The sequence below is a fragment of the Haliaeetus albicilla genome, chromosome 22 (genome assembly GCF_947461875.1).
Source record: "Haliaeetus albicilla chromosome 22, bHalAlb1.1, whole genome shotgun sequence".
Lineage (NCBI taxonomy): Eukaryota > Metazoa > Chordata > Aves > Accipitriformes > Accipitridae > Haliaeetus > Haliaeetus albicilla.
This window is the reverse complement of record NC_091504.1, coordinates 8,614,067-8,641,803: the sequence shown is the minus strand read 5'-3', so window position 1 is coordinate 8,641,803 and position 27,737 is coordinate 8,614,067. Positions and strand designations below refer to the sequence as shown.

The window sequence follows — 27,737 nt, the reverse complement described above, 5'->3', positions numbered from 1 at the left end:
CTCTGGAGCTGTTCCAAACCACTCTTCCACCGTGCTGCTGTGTCTTGGCACCATGCTAGTGAGCCTCTGAGCAGCTGCAGGCAGCTCTGAGTTATTATTGATTATAAAAAGTTAAATGCATTTAAATAAATATATTTGCAATAGGGTTAGAGATTTGTGGAGCTTTCGTAGCTCCAAAACTCCTCGGGGAAGTTAAGCCACTTCTGAAACACTGCTTTAAACGTCGCTGAAGAGCTCTGGTTTCTCCCTTCGTTACGGTGGGATGCTCTGGCCGCCGACGGGAAACCAGCAGGCACCAAGCAAGGGTTGGACCCCAGCTGCGGTGCCAGGGGTTCCAGCCACCCCATGTCGGGTCCCAGTGCCTCCCCGCTGCTCTTGGCCTCGGGAACGCGGTGCTTGGCGGTTGGAGCCCCAGGGTGGGCACGGGGTGCTCTGCCGGTGCAGGCGGGGGGTCGGGACCCAGCCGCCAGCCCCTGCCACCCAGCTCGGCGGGCTTGTCACCGCGCCGGCACGAGCCACGAAAGGACAAAGCCACCGGGAAAGCAAAGCCGCTCTTCCCCAGCTCACCCTGAATCCGGCCCTCACCCGGTGTGACCCCCAGGCCAGCAGCGCTCTCCTGCCCCGGCTCCCCCTGCACCCAAAAAGCCACAGGGCAGCTGGTGAAAGCCCATCCAGCCCCTTCCCCGGGGAGCCAGCGGGCACCTCGGCATGCCCTCAAAACCTGGCCGTGACCGTGGCCGTCGCGGCCACGGCCCGCATCCCCTGCCAAGGACGCCGCAGCGGGGGCCGCATCCGGCAGGACCCCGCGGGGCTGGGGCCTGGCTGCACCCCCGGCCCGGGCCCAGCGCAGGAATGTGCTCCAGCCGGCGGGTGTTTACTCGTGGCCGGGCGGCTGGAGGGTGGTGAAGAGCAGAGCTTGCGCTGCGGGACCCCTGTTTGGAGAAGGGATTTCCAGCTCCTTCTCCTTCCACATCTGCTGCCCATCCTGGGATAGGGCTGCGATGGGGTTAACCCTTGGCAGCCGGGGTGGGAGGGAAAGGGATGACGCCCCCTCACCCTGAGCATCCTGTAGGGCTAAGGGGGGGGGCGGCCCCGGTGCAAACCGTCACCCTGGGGTGCTGCCTACATCACCCCGGGGGGACTCGCCGTGGGCAGGAGCACCCGGGATGCTCATGGGGAGCGCGGTCCCCTGCAGCTGGTCCCCAGGGATGCTCCAGGCATGGGGGACAGCCCCCGGCAGGGACAGCCACGCCAGAGGACAACAACGCCCCAGCAAACCCCCCCCCCACACCCAGCCGGGAGGCAACCACAGGCGGCCCTGCCTGCACCAGCGCGTTTTTCTCCTCTTACCCCAAACTGGAAATCCCTGGGGGAGCAGGCCCTGCGGTGTACAGCCTGGCCAGAGCCCCCCAGCCTCCCTGGGACACCCCCCCAGCCAGGCTGGGGGCACAAGCAGCACCCACAGCGAGCAGAATCATAGGCGACTAAGGGGGGGGGGGGGGGGGGGGGAAGCAGGCGAGCCCCCTCCCTTGCCCCGCGCAGGAGCGTGGGGTCCCCAGCTCCGGCCATCGCTGCCGGCCTCCCCCCCGGGAGCCCGGGACGGGACGGGGGGGGCTGGCGGCGGGGCCGGCGGAGCTCCGGGGGCCGGGCCCGGGGGAGCCGGAGGGGGGGTCCGGCCGGGGCGGGGGAGCGGGCAGCACCTCCCCCCTTCCATCCCCTTCCCTCCTTCCCTTCGCTTCCCCTCCCCCCGAGCCGGTCCCCTCCTCCTTCCCCTCCCCGCCGAGGGCAGCCGGCGCCGTCCCGTCCCGGCCCGGGGCTCGGGGGGTTGAGCCGCGGCTCCGCTCCGCTCCGCTCCCCCCCTCCCCGGCGCTGCCGCCGCCTGCCCATGCGGGTGTCCCGGGTGGGCGGCAGCCGCCGGCCCCCCCCGCCCCGGCATGGCCCGGCTCTCCGTCAAGGAGCACTTGGACGGGATCCTCTCCGACTTCGAAGGTGCGGCCGGGGCTACGAGAACCACCCCCCCCCGTGGGTGACCCCGGGGGCTGCGAGACCCCCACTCGGGGCTGGGTATCGGGGGGGGGGGGAATGCTACTGGGGCTCGGCTCGGGGGGAGGATGGGAGCTGAGCATCGGGGGGGGCTGCCCTCCTCCCCCCCCCCGGGGGCTGGGGGTGGCGGGGGGGAGATGCCCACCCGGGGGCTGCGCATCGGAGGGAGACGGGATATCACCCCCCCCCCCCCCCGCGGACTGGGCATAGTGGGGGGCTGCGCTCCCCCCCCCCCGGGGGGGGCCTGCGCATGGGGGGGGAGCGCACCCTCGGGGGGAGCCTGGCGGGAGGGGGGGGGGGCGTGGGTGCTCTCGGGGGGAGGATGCGCCCGTGGGGTGGGCACGGGGGGGAGCTGCAAAGCGCTCCGGGGAGGCTGGGGGCTGCGTATGTGCACTCCACCCCCCCACACACCCCCCGTGTCCGCGTGTGCACGCAGCCGGCCGGGGGCTGCGGAGGGGGGGGGGGCGGGAGCCGCCTCCAGCCGCGCTCCCCCCGCGCCGGCCGGGCCGGGTTTGGGTTTCTCCCGCCCGCCAGTATCCGCGGCCGCTTCCCGGGGGCCGCAGCGGGAGGGGGGGGGCGGTGAAACCCGACCCCGGGGCTACTGCTGCCCTCGCCGGGGAGGAATGTGTGCACCTACCCCGGGCACCTTAACCCCGCCGCTGCCGGGCCGCCCCCACCCCCTGCACCCCCTCCCCGATCCCTGCCATCCCCCCATACCCCATACTCCCACCCCTCCTAAACCCCCTGCCACCCTCCCACCCCCCCATCTCCCCACACCCCCATCTCCCTACACCCCCTGCCACCCTCCCATCTTGCCCTGCATCCCACCCCCCCTTCCGCTGCTGCTACCCCCCCTGTGCCCCTCACTTCAGGCGCGGTCTGGGGTCTGGGTGAGGATGGGTCAAGGGCCAGGGGCAGGTTTGGGGTGAAAGGAGGCATTTTGGCGCGCTCCCGGCGGTGCCGAAGCAGCGGGATGGATGTGGGGAGGGGGACGCTGGCCCCGTGGCCCGCCGGCAGCCTGGCCGGCAGATCAGGACAGGACCGGCCAGAGAAATACCTGCCCCGGGGAAAGCTGTTATTAGCAGCGCCCGCGCCCCAGCCCCTGACCCCTGCCCAGCCCCGGGCACAGAGGTGAGCCGGGAAGGGGACAGGGACGGGCCCCCCACCGCCCTGCTGCCCCCGGCACTGCCGGCACCACGGCCAAGCCAGGGCGGCAGCCATAAGGCCAATGAAGAAGAGGGCGAGGGCGGCCTCGTGCCGGCGGGTGCCATGCTGGGGCACGCTGGTGCACATGCTGGCGCGGCAGGGATGAAGGGGTGCAGCGTGGGCCACCCCCCCGCAGCCTCCCTGCCGGAGGCAGCCACCCGCCGCTTGGCAACGGGGGTGAGGAAGGCTGCCCGGTGGGGGCCTGGGCCCCCCGCACACTCCGGGGGCCGGGAAATCAGCTGGCGGCACCAAACGGTGCCGCTTTGGCAGAGCTGGCAGGAGCACAGCTTCTGGGGGGGCCTCGCACCACGGCAGGAGGGAGGGAGAGAGGGAGGGGGCGGCTGCATGGCAAAGGCACTTCCTTCCCGCGGGGGCTTCGCGGGGGTCCCAGCTGCTCAGACCTGCCACGGCAGTGCCCGGCCGGGCCAAGGTACCCAGAGGGAGAAGGGCCCCCACTGCTGCCAAGCGCCCGGTGGCTGCTCCCCCAGGAGGCTTTGCACCAGAGCCAGGCACTGTGATACCCACGGGGTGGCGGGGCAGTCCGGGGGGGGGGGTACATTCGCACCACCAGCAACCCCGGGGCTGCGGCATGGGCTCCTGGTTGCTGTCACTGCTGTGAAGCCGCATGGGAGGCCTGGCTGCAGCCTCCAGCATGGACTGTGATGTTACTGCCGTGTGTAGCGATAGCTCTGGCCTGCCTCAGCATCAGTAGGCTTCAGGGTTAATGCCCTGTTAAGGGGGCAGGAATCCTTCCCAGCATGGCTGTTTGGATGGATGCAGGGGGAGAAGAGGGTCAGGCAGGGATCCGGTTACTCGGGGCTGGATCCCTTACAGGGGGAATAAAGCGGGCAGTGTGCTGCACAGGGAGCCGGCGGCACCGGCTGGCCGGGTGCAGATAAACCACGGGGAACAATGATAAAAACCGCAGTGAACAATGCGTCAGGGCCAGGAGGCCGCCAGTGCCGAGCTGGTTTCCCATGTGGGATGGGTTCACAAACGGCTCTTTGCCCCCCTGGCTGTGTGGGGGGCACCTCCAGGTGCTGGCACAGCACGGCACGGCTGGGGGTCCATGCATGGGGCTGGCCACGGGGTCGGCTGGGGAGGGGGCAGAGCCTGACGGGTGACCGGCCACGGGTGCCATTGGGTGCCACTCTCATACCATCATCTCTCTCTTTCTCTGTCCCCAGCGCTCAAGAAGTCATTTGAGGTGGAGGATGGGGACGAGGCGCCCGGCTCCCCACCAGTGTCCCTGCTGCCCTTGGGCACCGGCGACGGGCACCGGCCACTGCAGCCCAGCCACCCACCCTGCTCGGGCACCGCCACCAGCCCCAGCCCGGCTCCCAGCCCCGTGCTGCGCAGCCGGCTCGGCACCAGCCTCTCTGCCGGCCGAGCCAACGGCACTGCTGGCGCTGGCATCGCCCGCGTTGCCTCCTTCCAGACCCACCAGGGCTTCGCTGCGGGGCCCGGCAGCGACGGCGAGAGCCTCCGCAGCTCATCCTCCAGCCTGGAGAGCCCTGCGCCCACCGGGCCCCCCCAGCCACCGGGCACCCCCCCGGCCACCAGCCCCGGCCTGAAGAAGATCCCGTCCCACAGCAGCGTCTTCCCGGCGGAGGTGGAGCATCCCCTCCATGGGGCCGCCGCCAGCCACGGCTCACTGCCGGCGCTGGACCTGCACATTGCCGAGGAGCCGGGGATGGGGACCCCCCCACCGGACCCCTCGCCATGGGGCACCCGGAGCCCTGCAACCCAGCCTCGAGCTCGCCAGCCTTCCTCCTCCTCCTCCTCCCCAGCCCCATACGATGGCACCGAGGCAGCCCTGGGGCTGCCCACGCTCCCCGAGGGGCCGGAGGGGCGGCTGCCGGGGGGGTGGGACGCTGCCCCCCGCGCACTGCCCCGGCCGCAGCTGAGGGTCAGCCTCGGTGCCAGCCCTGGCCTGGCCCACCGGCCCCCACCGCTGCCCCGGGGCCAGGGGGAGGCAGCCCCGGCCCCCGCTGCCCCTTCCCCAGGGAGGGCTGAGGGGCTGCCGCCGCCAGCCCCCCAAGCTGCTCCCTTCAAGCTGGTGTCCCAGCCGCAGACGGTGCAAGTGAGCTCCCAGCCTGCCTTCCTCGGGGGGCTGGTGCTGGTGCCAGCCCTGGGGACCCTGGCACCGACCGGTGGAGTCGGGGCAAACAACCCCAGCGCCGGTCTGGTGGGGCCGTGGGGACCCTGCACGGTGGCAGCGGTTCCTGGCGAGGCTGCAGACGGCGGCTGGGCTGCGGTGACGCCGGAGCACGGTAGGACTCGCTCCTGTCCCTTCTCCTCTCTTCCCACCGGGACCCCCTTGCTGGGTGCGGTGTTGCCAAACCTCCCCGGTGAGCCCCGGCTGCCTTCAGCCGCCCCGGCGCTGCCGATGCCGGGGAGAGCATTGATGCAGGGTGATGGTGATGCTGGGGACAGAACGAGCTGCGCCGGCTCGCTACTCCCCACCGGTGCCGGCGGCCACGGGGCGCGTTTTATGCCGCCCGGCACGGCGCGGTGCGTGGCGTGTAGCGGAGGGGGGGCTGTACAGCGCGAAGCCGAGCGCGGCGCTGGCAGCACTCCCGGCCCGCCCGGCCCCGGGGTGCCTGGCGAGCTTCCCATGCCGCCCCGGCACTAATTGTTTTCCTCGGCGTGGGGAGACAGGTCGGGACACATGTGCCCCATCGGCGGCAGCGCCGAGCGCCGGGGCCCTGCGCGTGCCGGCTATCGCTGCGATCTTGTCCCACATCCAGCACTTTCTTCCCCTCTCATCCCCTCTTGCCTTGGCACGGGGATGGATCCTGTTCCTCCCTTCCCGTGGGGGCGGAGGAGGTGGCGGGGGGCCAAGATGCGCTCGGGCGTGCTCAGCGCGTGCCTCGTGCCGGCGGGAAGGACGCGGGGCTCCCCGGCACAGCCGTGCCTTTGGCTCCCACCGCGCCGGCATGGGCACCGCCGAGCCCGTGCCCATCCCTAAGCGCAGGGCGGGGGACCCCCAGCGTCCCCCTTCCCGGCGGCTGCTCCGAGGAAGGCTGGAGGGCGCCGGGGTGGCCGGGAGACGGCCGCCACTGCTGGTGCTCCCTGTTTAGTTGCTTGGGGCTCATTGCCCGTCTCGCTAGGGTGTCATGAGAGCCGCCGTCGCCGGGCTCTAAGTACTGACGCCGGCAAAGGCATCCATACATCTGCTGCGGGCTGGGGTGAATCATCCCCCAGCAATGCCTGTGGCCGCGCTGCCCAGCCAGCCCAGCTGCCCGTCCGACCCGTCGCTGCCCGCGGCATCTGGCCGGGGTGGAGGGGACGGTGCTAAAGGCCGAGGCGGGGTGATGGGGACACGGGGGGATGGTGCTCGGGGATGAGCCAGGGTGACGGCGGGGCTACCGAGCGTGGCGCGCCCAGGCTGCGGAGCAGGGCGCGAGCCGGCGGGCAGCGTGTGGGCACCGGTTGCCCTGCGGATGGCTTGGGACTGGCAGGCGCTGCTCAGGCACAGCGGTTTGTCTGCCAGGAAGAGGTGGGGACGCGCCGTTTCCTTTCCTGGGAGGCCACCACGGCCCTCAGCTGGTGGCACCCATGGGTGGCCGTGGGGCAGCCATGGCACCCTCGGTCCCACACCCCGTGGGAGGAAGCGCCAAGCAAGCCGGCGACTGCCGTGTTTCACTTCCATGCCGAGCGAACACCCGGGTCGCCCACACAGGGCCCCGGGCGAAGAGGAGGAGGAGGAGGAGGAGCAGCGGAGGAGGAGCCGTGGGCTGCAGCCGTCCTCCTCGCCTTGCACCCCAGGAGCCATTTGGCCCCGGTGACCAGCTCTTGGCGGCGGGAGCAGCCCCAGCTCTGGCCAGCTCGCCCAGGTAGGGATGGCCGCAGTGGCAGTGGGTAGGGGAGCGTGTGGGCAGGGGGGTGCTGCCGTCAGGGCAGGGTGAGCCCCTCGGTCCCTGGTCCCTGCGGGCAGGCACGGGGTTTCACCCGCTGGCTCACTTCTGCTTCTGCTCAGTGCCGGCACGCAGTGGCCCCCAGTCCCGTGCCGTGGCTCCCACCCATGTCACAGCCAGCCAGGCAGGATGGTTCAGGGTCCGGCCGCGGATGGGGATTGTCACTGCTGTCCCCTTGGGTTGCGTTTGGTGCTGGGAGAGGTGCTGGCATTTCTGGGTCACACTCGGCCAGGCAGGTAGAGCTGTGGTGAGCTCCTCACCAGCCTGATGGGCATCTCTCCCTCTGCATCCCCCAAATCCTCCATCCCTTTGCTGGAGGGGTCAGCTCCCTCTCACCCACCCAATCCGGAGCCACGCTCTCCCCATCCGATGGCCAGTTCGGCGCGACGGCAAGTGGCCAGGCTGGGAGCTCCTCTCCCAGCTCATCCTCTCCCAGCACCCTCCACCCTCGGAGCCTTATTACAGGCTTCCTCAGGGAACTGGCCAATTAGCCCCGCATCAGTAATTAAATCCATGGAGGAGACCACGGACCCGGGATTACTCGTCCCTGCCTGGAAAATAAGAGCATCTTTAATGAGTCCTCGAACAGGTCTGGCTGCAGGAGCCATTAGCCCGGGAGCTGTGTGGTGATGCCGAAGAGCTTCCACGTGGCCGCCCGGCTGCCGGCCATCGCCAATGGGTCTTTTCGGCAGCGAGGGCAGGGACACGGCGGGGGGGGCTCTAGCCCCACAGGGGAGGTGGTTGTGGGTGCAGCACCCAGTGCAGCCACGCACGCCACGACCCCATCCGCTGCTCTCTCCGGCTCTTTGTGTGTGCTCGGTGCTGCACGAGGTGGTGGGTGACAGCCAAGCCCCTGTGTGGGTGCTGCACCCCAGGAGCACCCCGGGGAGCTGGGGGGAAGGGGTGCAAGCACCACATCCTGCCTGCACGCAGCCTGTGGTGGCGGGCCACCCTGGGTGGCTCCAGGCAGCTGCTGCATCACTTGGTTCTGGATCTGTCCCACTGCCGGGGGCTGGCGGGGACCGGGGTGGGGGTGCAGGGGGGCCAGTGTCCCCCCGGAGCGGTGGCGTGCCCAGGTGAGCATTGGGGGGGTGCCACCTCCTTGCCTGCATGTGGAGCACCCCAGCGAGTGGGTCCCGGCAGGAGCAGGCACCCTGCATCCCCTTGGCCCCCCGGCTGGGTGTCACTGCTGTCACCAGGAAGTCCCCAGCTGTTTCGCCACTTCCGAGGAACACCCCGACCCGCGGGAGCAGGCGAGGCGGTGGGTTTGCACCCACCAGTGGGCACAGGGTGCTGGCTGCTCCCCGCACCAGGATGCTGTTGCCGTGGCAACGTGTTTGTTCGGCTCCATCACCTCCTGGTACCCCCAGGCTGGCTCAGGCCAGATCCTGCCTGCATGTCCTTCGTCCCCAGGCTGCATGGCATACGGCCGCGGCCTCGGCAGGGTGGCTCGGCAGCCTCGGCCATCGGCAAGCTGCCGCTCGAGCATCGCCGACGCCAAGAGCTGGCTGGCACATATGTGGCAGGTGGGGAGGCTGCGGTGCGGGGGGACGCAGGCGCCGTGGGGCACTGCGGCAGCGGGGTGGGCGGCAGGGCCACCACCCCTCGCCTCGCCGTGCCATGCCCGTGCTGTGGCTGGGCACGGGTGCTGCTCGGGGGGCACAGTGCAGGGTGGTCCCCGGTGCCAGAGAGCCAGTGGGCACCAGCGGGGATGATGCCCGCAGCCGAACGCTCCCGCTCCCCTTTGGTGCCACCGCAGCTACCCATGGGGGTGATGGGTGCCGGGGGGGGGGGGGGGGGGGCATCCCTGTGCTGGGGGTCCCCGTCTGCGCCGACCTGGCTGGAGGCCGAGCGGTGCCGGGTGCCGGGTGGGCACAGCCGGGTGGGCGCCTTCCCCACCCCACCGGGCAACCGGCAAACTTGGCGCAGGGGCTTGGCTGTGGCGGGGAGGGGGTTGATGGTGGGCGGGGGGGGGGGAAGGGGGGAGGGATATTGCCATGCTGGTCATGTGTGGGAGCAGCAGCCTCGCCGGCGCTGGGTTTGGTGCCAGCCGGGGGCTGGCGGAGGAGAGGGGGCCGGGCTGCGGCGCTGATGGGGATGGGGATGGGGATGGCGCCCAGGGGACCCCCCCGGCTGTAGCGGGGTGCTGAGCGAGGCCACCGCGCCGCTGAGGTAGGACTTGAACAATGGCCGTGCCGGGCAGCAGCAGGAGGAGGAGGAAGAAAGGGTTCGGGGGCCCCCCCAGGCCGCCGCACAAAGGGTTGGGGCGGGTGTGGGGCTCCGGTGGCCCCCAAGCTGGGGCACGCTCCGGGCACCGTCCCCCCGGGCAAACCCTGCGCGTCCCCGGGGCTGGGGGTTGTGCCGGTGCTCGGGCTGCCCCTCCCCAGCACCCCCCACCCGGGGCGGCAGGCGGGTGCCCCTCGCCCCAGCAGGGGACGAGGTGGGGTGGGGGGGGCGGGCACGTCCCGGCCCGGAGCCCCGGGGTGCGCCGGTGCCGGAGCGGGTGCGGCGGGAGGTGGTCTCGGCGCGGGTGGCGGCGTGGGCTGGCGGTGGCCGGTGCGACCATCTCGCAGAGCAGCCGGTGGCACGGCAGGGGACGGGCAGGGCTGGCCGGTGGCACGGCAGCCCCAAGGATGCCGCTGTGGCACCTCCCCGGTCCCCCTCCGCCCGCGGGGTGCCGGGGGGGGGGCGGCGTGCCCCGTTGCCGTGCCGAGCTTCGCCGGCTGCCAGGAATGTGCCGGGGCTGCGCGCCCGCCGGGGTGGCTGCTGCTGGGGCAACGGTGCTGGCGGAGGGGTGGGCACCGTGGGGGTCCGGGCTCACCCGCCTTTGCCCACCCGTGCAGGGAGCAGCCTGGAGCCTGAGGAGCACAGCATGGAGCCGTCGGCTGTGCCGGAGGAGGAGGAGGAGAAGGAGATGCCCTTCACCGCGGCGTCCGGCCCGGCGGGTTGCCAGCTCTTCGGTTACGTGGGAATCGAAGCTGTGCTCGATCAGATGAAAATCAAAACCATGAAGACGGGCTTCGAGTTCAACATCATGGTTGTGGGTGAGCACCGGACGCGGGGTTTGGTCCTGATTGGGGCAGGAATCCTGTCTGCCATGCCGCCGTGCCAGGGGAATCATGCTTTTAAGAGATTTAAAGGGATTTAAGCAGCAATAAATTGGAGAGGAGCAACATCCCGTACCCATAACATAGCGATGCTGATGGGTGAGCTCATCTCAACCTCCGGGATGCTCCCAAGTGGGTACTGAGGGGTTATCACCTTGGGGGAATAAATTTATTGGGGGTGCAAACCAGAGCTATCCCAATCTCTGGGATGCTCCCAAATGGACACTGAGTTGTTATCACCTTGGGGGATTAAATTTATTGGGGGTGCAAACCAGAGCTATCCCAATCTCTGGGATGCTCCCAAATGGATACTGAGTTGTTATCGCCCTGGGGGAATTAGTCTATCGGGGGGGACAAACTGGAGCTGCTGGCGTCCCCACAGGGCAGAGTGGGCTGGGGAAGTCGACGATGGTGAACACGCTCTTCAAGTCCAAGGTGAGCCGCAAAGCCTCACAGCCCGGCCAGGAGGAACGAATCCCCAAGACGGTGCAGGTGCAGTCCATCACCCACGGTAAGGTCACCACCATGGGGTTGTGTCCCACCAACCCTACGGATACGGCCTCAGACCCCTCCTCAGTCCCCTGCTTCTCCCCAATGCTTGGTCCCTGCTGACCCACATCTCTGCCCCGTAGTCATCGAGGAGAAGGGTGTGAAGATGAAGCTGACAGTGACGGACACGCCAGGGTTTGGGGACCAGATCAACAACGAGAACTGGTACGACACAACGGGGTGCAGCATCCCAGCTTGGTAGGTGGCAATTTGGGGTGGGGATTGAGCTCAGATGCTGTCCCCCAACTCCTCATCCTCAGCTGGGACCCCATCATCAAATACATCAACGAGCAGTACGAGAGGTACCTGCGTGAGGAGGTCCTCATCACCCGCAAGAGGAAGATCCCGGACACCCGGGTCCATGGATGTGTCTACTTTGTCCCCCCCACGGGTCACTGGTGAGTCCCCACTCACAGTACCCATGGGTGCTCCCTGCTTGGTGGTGGGGTCACCCTCGGGGGATGATGGTGGTGCGGGTCACCCTGGGATGATGGTGGTCCCTGGCAGGCTGCGCCCACTGGACCTGGAGTTCATGCAGCGGCTCAGTAAGATCGTCAACGTGGTGCCGGTGATCGCCAAAGCTGACACGCTCACCCTGGAGGAACGGGCAGAGTTCAAGCAACGGGTGAGGGCAGGTGCCTGAGGGGCTCCCAGGGTGCCCCGTGTCCCCCCCCAACCCCAGCTCAAGCCCCGTATCCCACAGATCCAGGAGGACCTGAAGACCCACGCCATCAGCGTGTACCCACAGGAGGACTTTGACCAGGACCCAGATGACCGGCTGCTGAACGACAGGATTCGGGTGAGTGTCGGGATGCCGGGATTGGGAATGCTGGCCCCTGGGGACCACAGTGGGGGAGAGGCGGCCCCTGGAGGAGCCCAGCAGCACCCCGGGTGAGCACGCTCCTCTGTGCCGGCAGGAGAAGATCCCCTTCGCCGTGGTGGGGGCGGACCAGGAGCACCAGGTGAACGGCAAGCGAGTGCTGGGCCGCAAGACCAAGTGGGGCATCATTGAAGGTGAGCGGAGCCCCTTGCACCCCCAGCCCTCCCCTGGTATGGGGGGGGGGGGGCCGACAGGGGCGTGGGAAGCAGCACCCATGGGCACATCCCTGCCTGAGCGGGTGCTGGGGGGTGCAGATGGTGGCATGGAGCTGTGCCGGTGCTCCGGTGGTACCCGGAGCCTGCCGGGATGCACTTCCCAGGCATCCCTCCGCCGCCCTGCCCTCCTGCCTGCACCCTGCCAGCCCTGCTGCCCGCTCTGCCTTGCTTTGCAGTGGAGAATCCGGCACACTGCGAGTTCCCCCTCCTGCGGGACCTGCTGATCCGGTGAGAGGGGGATGGGGGGGGGGGGTGCTGGCACCCTATTGGGGGGGGGGGCGGTGGGGGCTGGGGGGCAGTGATTTGACACCCTTCCTCCCCGGGCAGGTCTCACCTGCAGGACCTGAAGGACATCACCCACAACGTCCATTACGAGAGCTACCGCGTGCGGCGGCTGAACGAGAGCAACCGGCCAGCGCTGAGCCCCCTCAACGGGCTGCCCGGCAAGGGTGAGGGCAGCAGCAACCTCTGAGCCACCATGTCCCCGTGTCCCCCCCTACCCAGAGTCACCGCTGGACCCCTGTGGCAGTGCCTGTCCCCTGCCCACCAGTGGCTGTGCCTGGACCCTGCCTGGGGTGAGGAGCCTCTTGAGAGTGCCAGGCTGCCCCAGGTTGGGTTCCCCGAGCCCTCGTCCCCAAGCTCCACCATGGGCACAGACCCCCCTGGACTCTGCACAGCATTAAAGATCGACCCAGAGCCTTCAGCCTTCACCATCATCATCCTTCTGCTGGACCCCCCGCTTCTGACATGCCACCACCCTGCTGTGCTGCTCCAGCTGCTGGGGCCATGGGGTGAGATCCCCCCCCACAGTGCTGCCAGGATGCCCGATGGCAGCACCAGCCGGGCACCCCAGAGAAGTGGCGGTGCTGCCGGCAGGGTGCAGGTGGTGCCGTGGGTGGCCGGGGCAGGAAGGGTGCGGGTCTGCTCCCCACAGTCACTCCCCCCGCCCTGCCTGGTGACGGCAGCTGGTACAGCCGGACTTTGAGCCGCTTATCAGGTGGCGGAGGTGCCGGGAGGGGTGCGGATGTGCCGCGTGCAAGCGTGTGGGGGGGCTACACCTGACCGCTCCCCGCTGTGGCACCCCCCTGTCAGGGGCACCCAGCACTGGGTGCAGTTCCCCCAAACCCCTTGGGCAGACCCCATGGGTGCTGGCTGCTGGCCCTGGCACGGTGTGGGGATGGAGGTGCTGGGGCAGCCCCCCCAGTGCTCCGGGGGTGCATGAAAGGCCCCTTTGTGCCTCCCGCCACAGGCAGGACTGGAGTGCGGTGGCCAGGATGGTGGCACACGGTGCCTCCCTGCCCCCCCCCCCCCCCCCCGCCACCTTGCCCCGGCCCTGCCGCAGGGCTCAGCGTCACCGCGACTGCCGGCACCCTTCGCCCGGCCCCACGTTAATGATCCACCTGCCCGCACCACTGCCGCCTTGAGCCCCCAGCAGCCGCCCCGGCAAGCCGTGCCCAGCAGTGGTGGTAGAGCCGGGGGTCCTCGGCACGGGTGGCTCGGGGGGCCGGCAGCTCCCTGCCCCGCGCCCCACCCCTCCGTCTCAGCACCCAGATAAGAGCGGCTGCTGGCAGCACCCATTTCCTAGTGCACGGCGTGGGTGGGAGAGCTGGCCGGGACCATGGCTGTGGCGACGGTGAACCTCCACGCCGTGACCTCCTGGGTGGGCATCACCCGGCTCTTTGCCATTGTGCTGTCCTGCATCGCCTTCAGCTTGGTGGCCTCCACCAGGGACTTCATGGGTCCCTACGGGACGTGGTGCATGTTCACCTGGTGCTTCTGCTTCGCTGTGACGCTGCTGGTGCTGGTGCTGGAGCTGCTGGAGCTCTACCCCAAGCTGCCGCTCTCCTGGGACGACTTCACCTCGGCTTTCTCCATGCTGGCAGCGTTGATGGTCTTCACCACCTCGGTGGTCTTCCCCTCAACCTTCATCAGCAGCCCCTGCAGCAGCAGCAAGTGTGCCCGGCAGGCCGTGGCCACCACCGCCTCCTGCCTCTGCTTCCTTGCCTACGCCCTCGAGGTGGGGCTCACCCGCGCCAAGCCAGGGGACATCAGCAGCTTCCTCTCCACTGTGCCGGGGCTCCTTAAGGTCTTCGAGGCCTATGTGGCTTGTCTCATCTTCTCCTTGCTGGATAACTACGGTTCGGAAGCGGGCCTGCAGTGGTGCGTGGCCGTCTACTCCATCTGCTTCATCGTCACCCTCCTCATCATCATCTTCACCATTGGCCGGTGCCTCGCCTACATGCCTTGCCCGCTGGAGAAGATGCTGGTGGGCTACAACGCCTTGGCCCTGGTGATGTACATCACCGCCACCGTCCTCTGGCCCCTCTACAGCTTCGGCGGGAGGAGCCGCCCTGACCCCTGCGGCAGGAACTGCTGGTGGGACAAGCACCTGGGGGTCACCTTCCTCACCATCTTCAACCTCATCGCCTACTTGGTGGACCTGATCTACTCTACCAGGATGGTCTTCATCAGGGCACCTCCCTAAGGGCTCCGGGTGACCCCGGTGGGGCGAGTGGTGGTGGGATGCTGTTGGGTGCTGGTGCAGGGCTGCCGGCGGAGCTGAGGAAGAGGCCAGATGCCTCGGAAAGCTCCTTCTCCCCACGCTGGAGCAGAGAGCCGTGGGGTGCTCCTGGGGGTGTGCTCAGCCTGGTGCCCTATGGGCTGCCTGGCTGTGGGGAGCAGGGGGTCCGGGAGGGGCACACCAGCGTGCTCCTGAAACCCTGGAGCCGGGGGGGCTTTGGGATATAAAATTGGGTCATTTTTCACTTGCTTCTGCCTCCTTTCTTCCCCTTCCCGGCTTTCTGTGGGATCCTCCCCAGTGGCACGGGGGGCTTGGGGGTGAGAAACTGGGGGGACACCGGCATTGGTGAGGGGGTGCTAGCAGCTGCATGGGGATGCTGGCAGTGGCATGGGGTGGGGCATCGGGCTTCAGCAAATCCTCTTTTCTCCTCCTTGTTGACTCGGCACCGGAGTGAAGCAGGGCATGACCAGGAAAAACCCAACCTGGATGCCTTTGCCTTGGCAGCAGCACAGGACCCTGCCAAACGGGTTCAGGAGGAATGTGGCTGGTGGCGGGGCTGGGGGGGGGGGGCGGCACTGAGAACCCACCAGGTCCTCATCACCACCACTGTGACCCCAGCAAGAGCCCAGCTGGGTTTGGTCCGAGCCATGCTGGCAGGAGCCCTGTGCCTGCTGCTTTACCCTTCGGGGGCTGCCAGGGAGTCCCCTGCCTGGGGGGGACACGGGGGGGGCTGTCACCCAGTGCCACCAGAGTTGGGGGTGCTGAGGCATGTCATCGGGAGAACGGTGGCACCGTGGGCTGGTATACCAGGAAGAAGGCAGCAGAGCGGTACAGGCAGATAGGGACCGGTGCAGGCAGGGGAAGGTGTGCCCAGCAGGCAGAGCTCCTGGCACGGTGCTCCCGGATGTGGGATGGGTGCCCCGCAGGGCACGCCGGCGGGTTTTGGGGCCACCGTCCCCAGCCCGCGCTGCTCCCTCCACCGCTGCTTGCCCCGGCCCTAGCCACAGCCTGGGGCCATCCCTGCTCCCTCGGGGCTCCCTGGGGGCTACGGAGCGGGGTCCCCAGCACCACAAGATGGCACAGACTGGCTGCCATGGTGGCTGCAATGGGGGAAGGTGGTGAAAGAGCCCGGACCCAGCCTTGGACACTGCACGGCACCCATGGGTGCCATGGTGCCCGGGTGAGTGCGACCTCCATGCCCTGTGCCAGGGCCACCACAGTGGGGGGTCCCAGCACCGCCAGTGATGGCAGTGCCACAGGCTGCAGGGTGGCTTGGTGGGTGTCCCCTTTGCCCAGTCTGTGTCCCCGTGGTGGCCATCACCCCAGGACCATGGCACCCTGGCACCGGATGGGCTGCTCCCCAGCACCCTGGGCAGCAAGGCTGGAGCGTGCCGTGGTGCTACAATCACACCAAGCAGCACGGCTCGGCCTTTGCGCTCCTGGCAGTGCCGTGGGAGGCACTCGCAGCCTCCAAGGCAGAATTTTTGAGGCAAATAAAGAGAAAACCACACCGGCCGGGTGCAGCCCTGCCCAGCGCCCGAGCGCGGCTATTTTTAGTGCCCGGGTTGATTGAAATTCATGGAGGAAAGAGGCAGGGGAAGCGCGGTGACGGTGGTGGCTGTCGCCAGTTATGAGTTGTGGCGCTTGTATGGCATGCGGGCGGTGCTGGCGCATGGAGTACGGTGAGGCTGGGGTGCAGGGGGCCGGGTTTGCAGTGGGGTGCAGGTGAGTGGGTGGAGGAGTAGGGGTGCAGGAGGAAGTTTGGGGGGTTTCAGCTGGGGGGGGGACAGCCCAGCCCGGGAGAGCCCAGCCTGGGAGCCCCATCGGGGCTCTGATCCTGGGGGTAACCCAGGGGCATCCCCCAACCGGGGCACACGGTGGCTGCTGAGGGTCCCCGGGAGCAGCCGGGACCCCGGTGCCGTGCCGGGGGAGCCCCCGGTGCCGCGCCGTGCCATGCCGTGCCGTGCCGTGCCCTGCGGAGGGAGTCCCAGTGCCATGCCGTGCTGGGGAGCACCGGTGCCGCTGCGGTGCGCCGATGCCAGTGCCGGTGCGGAGCCGTTGCCGGTGCTAAGTGCGGTGCCGCTGTCGGTGCAGCGCGGTGCCGGTGCGATGCCCGTGCCGGTCCCGGTGCGGTGCAATGCCGGTGCGGTGCAATGCCGGTGCGGTGCCGGTGCCGGTGCATTCCTCCCCCTAGGGGTCGGTGTGCCGCGGCGCGGGAGGCGGTGCGGGAGGCGGTGCGCTCCTGCGCACGGCCCGGGGCGGCCGGGGCACGGCGGCGGCGGCGGCGGCGGGGAGCGGGCACCGCCGCGGGCCCGGGTGAGTGCGGCCGGGGCGGGAGGCGGCGGGAGCCCCGGCCCCGCGGGGGGATGCGGCGGAGCTAGGCCGGGCGGGAAGGGAGCGGTGGGGAGGGGGACGGCGGAGCCCGGGCCGGGGCGAGGTGGGGGGGGGGGGGGGAAGCGGTGCCGGTGCCGCCGGTGCCGGCCCCGCGGTGCCCGGAGCCCGCCGCCGCCCGGGCATCGCCCGTTCGTCCCGGCAGCACGGCCGGTCGGAGTCCCCGGGCAGCCCCTGAGCCCACCCCCGCCTCGGACAGAACGTCCGCCACCCGCCCCGGGACAGCCCCGGACCCCGGTCTGAGCTCCCCCCCACCGTGCCGGGCTGGGGCAGAGGACGCGGTGCCCCTGGGGTGCCCCGTGCTCCCCGGTCCCGGGGTCCCCGGGGTGCCCCCTCGCTCACCACGCCCTGCCGTATGCCGGGGCTGCCTCTGCCCCCCGGCCCGGGACAGCGGGGTCCCGGGGCTGGGTGAGGAGCACCCCGGGGGGGCTTTCGGCTTCCCGCAGCCCGGCACCAGCACCCAGCCCTCTCCCTTGTCAGTAGGGTGCCCCTGTGTCCCCAGGGACGCCCCTGTGTCCCCAGCTGGACAAGCTGCCCCCCCCAGACAAGACCCCCTGCGAGCCCCCATCTGCCCCCTCCAAGGCCTGATCCCTCATTCAGGGTGACTGCCTGGGGGGGTCACATCCCCTCCCTGCCCCTCGGGGCTGGGGGCCACGGCCAGGAGCCCCCTGAGGTGCTCCATTACCCATCCTGAGCATCCCCAGCCGCGGCTGGAGCGAGGGTGAGTGGGGCAGCCTGGCAGCGCTGCTGGCTGGGATGGGTGCTGGGGTCAGCCCCAGGGTGGGGGTTCCAGCTCCTGCCCTGGGAAGGGATGTCCCACACCAGGGACATGACCTGGGTGCTCCCCAGAAGCAGGTCCCCGGGGCAGGCTAGAGCATGGGAGCCCATGGGGGGGTCCCTGCGAGCATCGGCAGGTCTGATCCCATGCAACCCTCTCGCTGTGCCAGCCACCTCAGTCGGGTGTGGATGTGGCATCTCGAAAGGATGTCACCGTATTTTGCAGGGACACACATGCACCAAGGCAGCTGCCTAGGGGAGTGGGTGACTGCCTGGCAGGGAAGAGGTTAACACCAGGGGAGTTTCAGGGTGCTGGGGAGTCCCCAGCCAGGGTACACCCAGGCTGCTTCTCACACCGGTGACCTCACGCCACTGCCATGGCAACAGCTCATGAAGTCACCGTGCGGAGAGCAGGGCGGCCGCCTCGAGCATGGGGTGATGGGATGGGAGCGTGGGAGGCTGCCGAGCGCCGTCCCCCCACTCTCACCGCACCCTCCGGGTCCCCCCAGAATGAGCTGTGCCCCCGCCAACGCCAACGCCTCTGCCTGACCCCTTCCCTGCCTGCCCTGCCTGCCCTGCCCGTGCCACCATGCTCATCAAGGAGTACCGCATCTGCATGCCGCTCACCACCGAGGAGGTGAGTGGGGGGCAGTGGGGGGGCCAGGGCTGCCTGTGCCCCTGGGGCCAGGCAGGAAAGGGGGGTGTCAGCTGAGAAGAGGGGTGCAGAGGCGGGAGGAGCCCTGAGCCCCCAGCCATGGGTGCCAGGGACACCTCGGCTGCAGGGACCCACCGATGGAGGGGACTGTGGGTGGGGGTCCTGTACCCACAGCAGTGGGGTGCCAGGGGATTGGGTCCCTGCCCAGCAAGGGGCTGGGGGACACGGCAGCCCCCTTTGCCGTCCCCTCGTGGCACTGTTTGTGGCAGGGAACATCTGCCTTGGCTGAGCTGCCAAGGTGTGCTTTGGCCACGGCCCTTGGGCTCGGGATGCTTTGTGCCGGGTGCTGAAATGTGTTTTGGGGTGCAGACAGGGGGGTTGTCCCATCCCTGGGCAGGGTGACCTTGGGGCATGGAGCCCAATGGTAGCACTGGGGGCTGCTCAGGGGCAGCCCAGTCGCAGGACCGTGGGATGAGCCGGCAGGCAAAGGGCACCAGGGTTTTGGGTGCCCCTGGCACCGCAGCACTTGGGGTGGCTACTCTGATGGGGAGCACAGGCTCAATCCCAGCTCCAGCAGGGAGCCTGAATCCCTGTCGGCAAACAGCGGCGATAGCCGGCAGCCGGTGGCATCCCTGGCCAAAGGTCGCTCCTGAGCGCCTGGTTCCGACGGGGCCGTTTCAGGGAGCGGGGATCCGCGGTGGCGGTGCCCACACTGGGCAGCACCAGCACTCCCCAGGCACCAGTTTTGCGCTCGCACCTGGGGAAGGTTTTCAATTAGGCAGAGAGGGGCAATAAGATCCCACTGGCAGTTAGGGTGATGGATGGGATCTTCAGCGGAACAATAAAACACTTATTGCGTGGCTGCGTCATCAAATACACATGCATACACATATATATTCATATACACATATCTCTCTCTCTATATATATGGTTTTCTCTGGCTCCCAGGTAGCTTGCTGAGCAGAAAGCCTCCAGGCACTCTGCAAGGCACTCAGACACTGGGGAAGAGCCAGGAGGGCAGCATCTGGCCCTCGCCTGGGTGCTGGAGCAGCCCAGGGGCAGGGGGGGTCAAACAGGGTGCCATGGGAGACCCCTGCCCACTGCACAGCTCGGGGTCTGTCACCCCTTTGCTCCGTGCCTCAGTTTCCCCTCTCAGTGGTGCAGCTGGAAACCCGTTAGCCCGGCAAAGAGAAGCCCATCCCGGGCACTGGCTCTGCTGGGAGGGTGCTGGGGCAGGGGGTGGCAGCGCTGAGGCCAGGCGCTGTGGTTGCAGTACCGCGTAGGGCAGCTCTACACCATCAGCAAGCATAGTCACCAGGAGAGCGAGAAGGGCGAGGGTGTGGAGGTGGTGAAGAACGAGCCCCACGAGGACCCCATCCACGGCCCCGGCCAGTTCACCGAGAAGCGCGTCCACCTCTCCAGGTGAGGCTGCAGCTCCGGTAAGGGGTGCTGGGTGGGGAGGGGGCCCCGGTGCACCAGCTCTGTGCGGCAACACCACGGTGGAGAGCATGGAGGCATCGGGGTGGCTCCATCCCTCCCTCCAAAATTCCCTGGGAACATCCTTTCTGGGTCGATGACACCCTGCAGTGTGGCTGCACCTATCTCCCAGGGTTGCATCCATCTTCAGGGACTGTCCCTGTCTCCCAGGGGTGTACCCAAATCCTGGAGTGCACCCATCTTTGGGGGCTGCGCCCAACTTTGGGGGCTGCACCTATCTCTCGGGGTGTACCCATCTCCTGGGGTGCGCTTATCTTGAGGAGCTGTACCCATCTTCAGGGGCTGCACCCATCTGTGGGGGCTATCTCCCAGGGTGCACCCATCTTCCATGGGGTGCGCCCCTCTCTGGGGGCCACACTTATCTCCTGGGGTGCACCTATCTTCAGGGCATGCACCCATCTTGCATCTCCCAGTGGGCACCCATCTCCGGGTATCGGAGCTGCGGCGCAGGGCTCGGCAGGGATGCCCAGGCTGCTGCTCAGCCTGTCCCTGGGGGTGTCCCCATGTGCAGCCCTGGGTGCCCGTTAGGCAGCCGCTGGCACCCAGTGCTGCTGTCCCCGTGTCCCCGCCACTGGCTGCGGCACACCGCGGTGCGGGCATCGGCTGCTCCCCCGCCCAGGGAGTCGCTGGCGTGAGACGGGCTATTTTTAGCCATAGCACTCACGATTCCCCTCTCGGGGATGGTATTTATAACGCCTGCAAATTAATCAAAACTCACCTCCCGGCTCCCCTGCGGGCCTGATCCTGCCCTGGGAGCGTGGGCAGCTGTGGGGTGCTGGGTAGGGTGGACAGGGGTGCCTGGGGGCAATGGGGGCATCCTGGGGTCCTGGTCCTGGGAAGGTGGAAGCGGTCCTGGGGAAGGGGTGGGGGTGCCTGGGGAGGTGGTAAGGGTGCCTGGGGAGGAGGTGGGGGTCCTGGGGAGACGATGGGGGCACTGGGGTAGAGGTAAGGGTCCTGGAGAGGTGGCAGGGGTCCCTGGGGGGGTCCTGGGGTGCAGATGAGGGTCTTGGGGAGGTGGCAGGGGTCCCTGGGGGGATGTGTGCTGGGGTGCAGATGAGGGTCCTGGGGAGGCGGCAGGTGTCCCTGGGGAGTGATGGGGTGCAGGTGAGGGTCCCTGGGGGGATCCTGGATGTGGAGGTGAGGGTGCAGGAGGGGCACTGGGGTGGAAGTGAGGGTCCTGGGGAGCAGGTGGGGTCCCTGGGGAGAGGATGGGGGTCCCAGAGCTGGGGCCGTGCTGTGGGGGCTGCATTCAGTGGAGCAGGGCCGGGTGGCACTGGGCAGGGCTGTGCCCGCCAGCTGTATTCTGCCCTGAGCGGAGTCCCCCCTGCCGCTGTGGTCCCCCCACAGCAAACTGCCGAGCTGGGCACGGGCGGTGACCCCCCGCATCTTCTACATCACGGAGAAGGCCTGGAACTACTACCCCTACACCATCACTGGTGAGCCCCGGGCAGGGCGTGGGGACGGGCACCACTGGGCACCCTGCCCCTCTCCGGTGGTGACGGCGGTGGGCTGCCGGGAGACCCCGGCCGTGGCCACTTCCCGGTCTCACCGCTCCCTCTCTCCCCTATGATGCCACCCGGCGATGCCACCCCACGGTGCTGCTGTGCCACGGTGTCCCTGCAGAGTACACGGTAAGGAGATGGTATGGGGAGACCTGGCCCCTTCCCCAGCACCTGGCATGGCTGCGGAGGGGGCACTGGAGTGGGTGTCCCTTGGGGTCAGCATCTTTAAGGGTGGGCATCCCTTGGGTCTGGGCATCCCTCGGGGTGGGCATCCCTGGGCGTGGGCATCCCTCAGAGTGGGTGTCCTTGGGGACGGACATCCCTTGGGGATCAGCATCCTTGCGTCTGGGTGTCCTTTGGGGGTGGGCATCCCTCGGGACAGGCATCCCTCAGGGGCCAGCTGACGGCTGCTCCCTGCAGTGCTCCTTCCTGCCCAAGTTCTCCATCTACATCGAGACCAAGTACGAGGACAACTGCGGTGACAGTGAGAATGTGAGTCGGTGCCGCAGCTGAGACCTGGCAAACTCATTGCGGGGTGGGGGGACACACACATACATGTGGCCAGTGCCTCTCACCCTCCCTCCCCTCCCCAGATCTTCCGCAGCGATAAAATCCTGGGTGACCACGAGGTCTCCTTCCTGGACATCGCCTTTGACGAGATCCCCGAGCGTTACTACCGCAGCTTGGAGGTAGCACGCATGGGGACAAAGGGGAGTTCCCCGGGGCCATCCCCTTGTCCCCCCATCTCCGGGGGTGGCTTCACAGCCCCATTCTGCCGCCCCCCCGCAGGACCCCCGTTTCTTCAGCTCGGCCAAGACGGGCCGGGGGCCGCTGCGGGAGGGCTGGCGTCAGCACACCAAGCCCATCATGTGCTCCTACAAGCTGGTGAGCGTCAAGTTCGAGGTGTGGGGGCTGCAGACGCGGGTGGAGCAGTTTGTGCACAAGGTGAGGGGGGTGGGGGGCCGAGGCCGGGGTAGGGGGAATGGTGACAGGATCCTGACCCCCGTAGTGCATCACAGGTGATCCGGGACATCCTGCTGATCGGACACCGGCAGGCTTTCGCCTGGGTGGACGAGTGGTGCGGTGAGTCCGCGGGGCTGCCCCCGGGGGTGAGGGTGGGGGACACGGTCCCCGGGGTGACCCCGAACCCCCAGGGTGGGAGGGGGCTACGGGTTTAACTGCTGATGCCACTAACCCCACGGGCAGCTCCCGCTCTTCCTCCCTGGCAAACCTGCTGCCTGCATTGCTTGCTCTGCTCCGCTCCCCGTGCCCTCAGGCCTGCCTGCACCCCTGCACGCTGCCTGCTCCGCCGCATGCCTGGGGAAGGCTTGGATGAAGCAGCGGGTGGGGAGAGGAGCCCCAGCATCCCTGCCTGCGCTGCCTGCAACCCCGGTCTGGCAGGGAGACACGCTGCAGGCAGCTGCCACGTGCGGACATGGGGACGGGAACCCCGGGTTTGGCGATGGCCAGCAGCGGGTGCTGGCAGCAGGGGCTGGCAGCGGGCACGGGGTCGTCCCGGCGAGCGGCTCTCTGCCTTCCAGACATGTCCCTGGAAGAGGTCCGGGCCTTCGAGACTCAGATGCAAGTGGCCACAAACCAAAAGCTGGGGAGTCAGCACCCCTAAACCCCGCCGCGTGGGCAGCCCTGCCGCACGCTGCCTGCAGGGGATGGAGACCCCAGACCCTGCTGCGCTGCCCGCAGGCGGGTGCAGGCAGGGGGGCTTGTGCACAGTGCACACCGAGCCCCCCCTGCACCCCGTGGCGGAGGGTTCCCCCCCGCCTGGCTGTCCTCCCCGTGCATCCCCTGCCTGTGCTGTCTGTCTATCCCTTCCCCGCTGCTGGCTGGGCTGGTGCCGGAGCGGGGGGCTGGCTGCACTGCCCAGCGTCCCCCTCCCTGCCCCTCTGCGTGTCCCCAGCCCTTGTCCCTTTGCTGGCACCCAGCTTCGGGGGGAGCCGGTGTGTGGGGTGCAGGCCGCCCCAGGATGACGGGGTGCAGGATGCAGCCGTGCTGAGCGGCCCCAAGCCCGGCTGTGCTCGGCAGGGATGACAATGGAGGAGGTGCGGCGCTACGAGCGGGAGACGCAGGAGGCCACCAACGAGCTCATCGGCCTGGTGGCACCCACCATCTCGGTCAGCGAGGTGGGGCAGCCCACGGCCACGCACTCGGCCCCCGCCAGCGCCCCGTCCACCCCCCTCAGCGACGAGGCCCCCGATTTCCTCGCTCCTCCCAAGACTCGCCCGCGCAAGAAGTCGGCGCCGGAGACCCTGACGTTGCCTGCGCTGCGGGAACGCGCCAGTGCCGAGTGATGCTGGCGGTGCTGCACCGTGCCACCTCCCTGGCCAGACTGCCATGGCCCCTCCGATGGGCGCCAACCTCAGAGAGGGACCTGCTGTCGGCGCGTGGGGAGCCCCAGGGGGATACCAGCCTCCCTGAGCCATCGTGGGTGCCCATGTGGGACATTGCCACCATGGCTGGGCCAGGCCCGCTGGCTGCACAGGGATGGGATGCCAGGCCAGCGTGGGTCCCCGGCAGCGTCAGGCGATGCTGCAGGGGCTGGTTCACTCAGTGCCACCCACCCTGGTTTCCTCAGGGGCCACCGAGCCTGACGAGCAGCAGGGCTGCGGCAGCCGGTACCTGTGTGCCATGGCCGGGCTGGGTGCTGGTGCCAGTCTGAGCAGCTGCGGGGCTTGGCGAGCGATGCTGGAGCACCACCCTGCAGGATAGGCACCGGCAGAGGGGCACAGCATGTGTGACAGTGATGGTGACAGCTGGGTGCTGGGCTGGGGCTCCCTGTGGGACCCCGGGGGTTGCACAGCCCCGTTGGATGGCAGGTCCCATAGTTGGGGTCCCCTTCGTCATCCCTCCAGAGGCCATGGCCACCCAAGTGGGGCTGGGACAGGCTCAGCCCTCTGTTTTCTTTGGGAAAACAAAGGCCTTTTTGGAAATAAAGCTCAAGACACGGCAGCCGGCTGCCGGTGGTGGTTTATTCAGTGCCATGGAGGGGTGCCATGCCTGTGCCAGCATGCTGTGTTCCCTGGGACTGGATGTGTGCAGCAAAGGATGGCTGGATCGCTGATCCGTGTACCGAGAGACGGGTTCCTAGGATGGGGCCAGGAGGGGCTGGGGGTCGGGTAGGCAGGGCAACACTGGCTGCATGGGGTCAGCCCAGCCCTGGGGCGATGCTCCCAGCTGCACCGGCAGCACTGCACTCCCCTCCCTGCCAGCCATCACCATCCTCCAGCTCCTCAGCACCCGGCACAGCCAATGTCACTGGCCCCAGCAGGGTGATGTAGTAAGAGCTGCAGTAGACGGGTGCCTTGTTGGGACTGGAGTAGACCTGCTCTGGCCGGAGCGAGGCGAAGGGGTTGGTGGCGTAGCCCATGATGTGCGTCTCGAGCTCCACCAGGATCTGCAGGGAGGACTTCAGCTCCTGCTCGCTGCCGGGAGAGGGGGAGGATGGGCCCCGTTACTGGCCAGCTGTGCCAGTATGCTGGGGGCAGCAGGGCCATGCTCACCTGTAAACGGTGAAGAGGACAGGCAGGCGGTAGTCCCGCAGCAGCAGCAGGGTGGGCAGCCAGCCCGCCAGCAAGTCTGGACAGGCATGGAAACCTGTGGGGACACAGCAGTGAGGGTCCCACCTCCCTCCTGGCCCACCTCAGCCCTGGGGAAAGGCAGCTCTAACAGCACCCACTCCGCCCTGGAGACCCGCAGGGTGTGGGGGTGATGCTGGCAATAGGGTTTGGCAGCAAGGTGGGTCCAATCTCCCCACCACCATGGGGGCAGTCCCGGCCCTGGGTCCTGGGCTGAGCCACCACACCGAGACCTGAAGGCAGAGACCCCTTTGGGTGCTGCTTGTACCTGCTGACTGGCAGGTGGGTGACACAGGCAGGACGCTGAGTGCGTGGTGGGACAAGGCAGCCAAGCCCCAGGGGGTCACCCTGGCTGCTCTGGCTGCCTGTTGCGGCTTGGTGCAAAGGCCTGGGCATGACCCAAGCCACCAGCAGGCTCGGCCCCAGGTGCTGCCAGGGTGCTCAGGGACTACCCTGCCAGGGACGTCCTGCTCTAGGCAGTGGGGTGGCGAGGGGCTGGGTGGCCAGCTTGGTCACTCACCCGGGTGAAAGCCCACCACCAAATCAGGGCGGGCAGCCAGCTTGGTCTCCACATGGCTCTCCCAGAAGTCGTGGTAGAGTCCCTTGTAGCTGCTGAGATAGACCCTTCCCTGGGGCGCCGGCGTGGCCAGGGGTGGCCTCATGATGGGTCCATCGACCACGTCCACCCCCACCATTACCACCTCCATGCCCTGGTGCCCCGGGAACATGCGCATCAGCTCGTCATAGTCCGTCAGCCGGGCATTGAGGGTCTCGACGTGGGATGCCCCCACCACATGCACAGTGAGGGCCTTGGCGAGGGGGTCGATGCCGAAAAGCCGTAGCCCCAATCCGATGGTGAGCGGCCGTGAGTGGAAGTCAGTGACCAGCCGCCGGACAGATTCACGCAGCTCCCCATCCTCTGGCCGGGGCTTCCCAGCGTTGGCCCAGAGGAGGGTCATGTACCGCCCGGCCAGGATGGTGTCCAGCTTCTCCTCCAGCTGCCCCTGCATGGAGAACCAGTCCTCCCAGCCCTTCACGTCCTGGGCAGGTTTTGTCCAGGTCTCTGTGGGGAAGGGGATGTCTCCTGGGGGGGGATACGGAGAAGTGTTGGAGGTCACAGTGCCACATGGCCCCACAGCCCAGGCTGCCTGTCCCACATGGGCTGTGGGGGTGCTGGACCCAGCCACAGGGGCTGGAGCCAGGAGGAGGGACCCCACATCCCTTCACGGGACCTATGCAGCCTGGGGCAGGGCGGGGATCAGGCAGGTTGGAGGGAGGACACACAGCGTGGGAGCAGCATCCCCTGCCCTACCTGTGAAGACGAGCCACTCCACCAGCCTATCTAGGGCCACCAGCTTCAGCTTCTTGCAGAACTTCTTGTGCAGCGGCCAGTTGGCACGCTGGCATGCCACGCCGCAGTAGTACACATTTTGGCACCTGGGGAGAGAGGCAGCGTGCCCAGCTGTGGGGGGGGCCAGGATCCAGCCTGCTGAGCCTGGCTCCCTGCCACCCCCTCCCAGGGCTGCGTTGCTGTTTTGGGGGTGCCCTGTGGCTGGAGGTTGGGCATTAGGGCCAGACACCCCCAGTTTCACCCTGGCCACTGGGCTGGAAGCGAGGGGATGGATCCAGCCCCATGCCATCAGACCACCTCCTCCTGCCCCATACCTCTTGCATCGTCGGAGGCTTTTGGGGTCAGGGAGGGCATTAGGGAGCTTCTTGCACTCGGCACAAAACTTGAAGGTGTCCTCCATCTTCTGGAACATGTCAAAGTAAGTCCGGATGCCAAAATCGCTGCCACTCTTCCTCCCATCCATGGCAGACCTGCAGATGTCATGGGGGCTGATGAGCAGGATCCAGCCCACACTGCTCTGCCATCATGGCGGGGCTGATGTCCTCCCTCCAAAGCTGCCAGGATTTTTAGCTCTGGCCAAGAGCATCCTGGCCTGGACTGGGTGGGGATGGGGAGCTGGGCTTCCTGAAGGGAGCTGGGAAATGGGCTGGTGGAGGGGTGTACCCAGGAGCTCTGTCAGAGCACCCTGCATGCAGGCTGAGCTGGGAGACTGGGATGAGCCAGGGGAGATGCTCCAGCTACAGGGGGGGACACATGGGATGCTTTGGCTGGGGGGGGGGGGGGGAACACGCACCCATGGGTGCTCACTCACTCACTTGTAGTCCTCATAGCTCTTCATGTTGAGCTTCTGGAGGATGACGTGGGACAGCCCTGGCACGTTGCGGTCCATGGCCTGGAAGCCCAGTGAGTCCACATCGGGTGCCCTCGCCACCGGCTCCTCCACAGGCTTCTTGGGGCGGCCGGTTTTGGGGGCAGTGCCTGTCTTTTGCTGGGCCATGGTGGCTGCAGGAGAGCGGGATGCAGGCGAGGGGGTCGGTTCTTGGTTCCCTGGGTGCTGCCGGGGTCCCCCCCGCCGCCCGCCGCCCCCACGCCGCCTCCCGCCCACCATCCCGCTGCTTGTCCCCGGCTGTGGCGGCGGGGAGGACGGAGGAGCCTGTTGATGCCAGGCAGCTCTGGTGCACATCCTGCTGCCAACGAGGGAGGGCTGGGCTCAAATGTCAGCCCCAAAAAGATAGCAGTGGAGGAGAGCGGCCGCGGCTCCTCCAGCAGGAATCGGATAGCGGAGCTATTCTGGTCATCCCCTCCCAGGGAACGGGCCAACCCGCTCCGGGGGTCCGGCACCCGCCCCAAAAGCCGCCAGTGGCGGCGGTGGGGTCCCCCGAAACCCCTTCTTCCCTGGAGCTACACCTTCACCGCACCCCTGGGGGAAGCTGGGGTGGCTGCCCACGCCCCTGGGGCCATTCCCCTCTGTCCCCATGGGGCCTGCCAGCCCCCCGCCGTGAGGCCCCTACCCCATCCCGGCCTGTGGGGACC

The 27,737-nt window shown here is 68.3% G+C and overlaps 4 protein-coding genes across 8 annotated transcripts; 3 read left to right on the top strand and 1 right to left on the bottom strand.

Annotated features, from left to right (window-relative positions):
- Window positions 1-1,800: 1,800 nt before the first annotated feature.
- SEPTIN12 (septin 12) lies at window positions 1,801-12,616 on the top strand. Of its 3 annotated transcripts, XM_069809663.1 has the most exons (11): window positions 1,801-1,989; window positions 4,437-5,522; window positions 10,013-10,213; window positions 10,659-10,787; window positions 10,909-10,990; window positions 11,086-11,223; window positions 11,333-11,450; window positions 11,529-11,624; window positions 11,743-11,839; window positions 12,097-12,148; window positions 12,248-12,616. In XM_069809663.1, the coding sequence occupies exons 1-11, from the start codon at window positions 1,935-1,937 to the stop codon at window positions 12,390-12,392; spliced, it is 2,199 nt and encodes a 732-aa protein (XP_069665764.1). In that variant the 5' UTR covers window positions 1,801-1,934; the 3' UTR covers window positions 12,393-12,616. The 3 variants fall into 3 exon arrangements, with proteins under 3 accessions (XP_069665764.1, XP_069665765.1, XP_069665766.1); XM_069809664.1 differs by lacking the exons at window positions 1,801-1,989; window positions 4,437-5,522 and adding an exon at window positions 6,581-7,088; XM_069809665.1 differs by lacking the exons at window positions 1,801-1,989; window positions 4,437-5,522 and adding an exon at window positions 9,217-9,341.
- Window positions 12,617-12,734: 118 nt separating this feature from the next.
- Window positions 12,735-14,689, top strand: LOC138690493 (myeloid-associated differentiation marker-like). The gene has a single exon (XM_069809701.1). It carries the CDS (start codon window positions 13,539-13,541, stop codon window positions 14,403-14,405), a length of 867 nt encoding a protein of 288 aa, XP_069665802.1. The 5' UTR covers window positions 12,735-13,538; the 3' UTR covers window positions 14,406-14,689.
- Window positions 14,690-17,573: 2,884 nt separating this feature from the next.
- Window positions 17,574-24,227, top strand: LOC138690496 (cytoplasmic phosphatidylinositol transfer protein 1-like). Of its 2 annotated transcripts, none has more exons than XM_069809711.1 (9): window positions 17,574-18,246; window positions 19,538-19,686; window positions 21,109-21,197; window positions 21,385-21,392; window positions 21,684-21,755; window positions 21,857-21,952; window positions 22,053-22,208; window positions 22,283-22,346; window positions 22,805-23,445. In XM_069809711.1, the coding sequence occupies exons 1-9, from the start codon at window positions 18,199-18,201 to the stop codon at window positions 22,885-22,887; spliced, it is 765 nt and encodes a 254-aa protein (XP_069665812.1). In that variant the 5' UTR covers window positions 17,574-18,198; the 3' UTR covers window positions 22,888-23,445. The 2 variants fall into 2 exon arrangements, with proteins under 2 accessions (XP_069665812.1, XP_069665811.1); XM_069809710.1 differs by having other exon boundaries at window positions 17,579-18,246; window positions 23,304-24,227.
- On the bottom strand, window positions 24,228-27,417 carry MSS51 (MSS51 mitochondrial translational activator). 2 transcript variants are annotated; one of them, XM_069809686.1, is made up of 6 exons: window positions 27,020-27,410; window positions 26,519-26,674; window positions 26,166-26,290; window positions 25,374-25,937; window positions 24,779-24,872; window positions 24,228-24,700 (listed from the first exon to the last, which is right to left on the bottom strand). In XM_069809686.1, exons 1-6 carry the CDS (start codon window positions 27,385-27,387, stop codon window positions 24,424-24,426), a joined length of 1,584 nt encoding a protein of 527 aa, XP_069665787.1. In that variant the 5' UTR covers window positions 27,388-27,410; the 3' UTR covers window positions 24,228-24,423. The 2 variants fall into 2 exon arrangements, with proteins under 2 accessions (XP_069665787.1, XP_069665788.1); XM_069809687.1 differs by lacking the exon at window positions 24,779-24,872 and having other exon boundaries at window positions 24,398-24,778; window positions 27,020-27,417.
- Window positions 27,418-27,737: the final 320 nt, after the last annotated feature.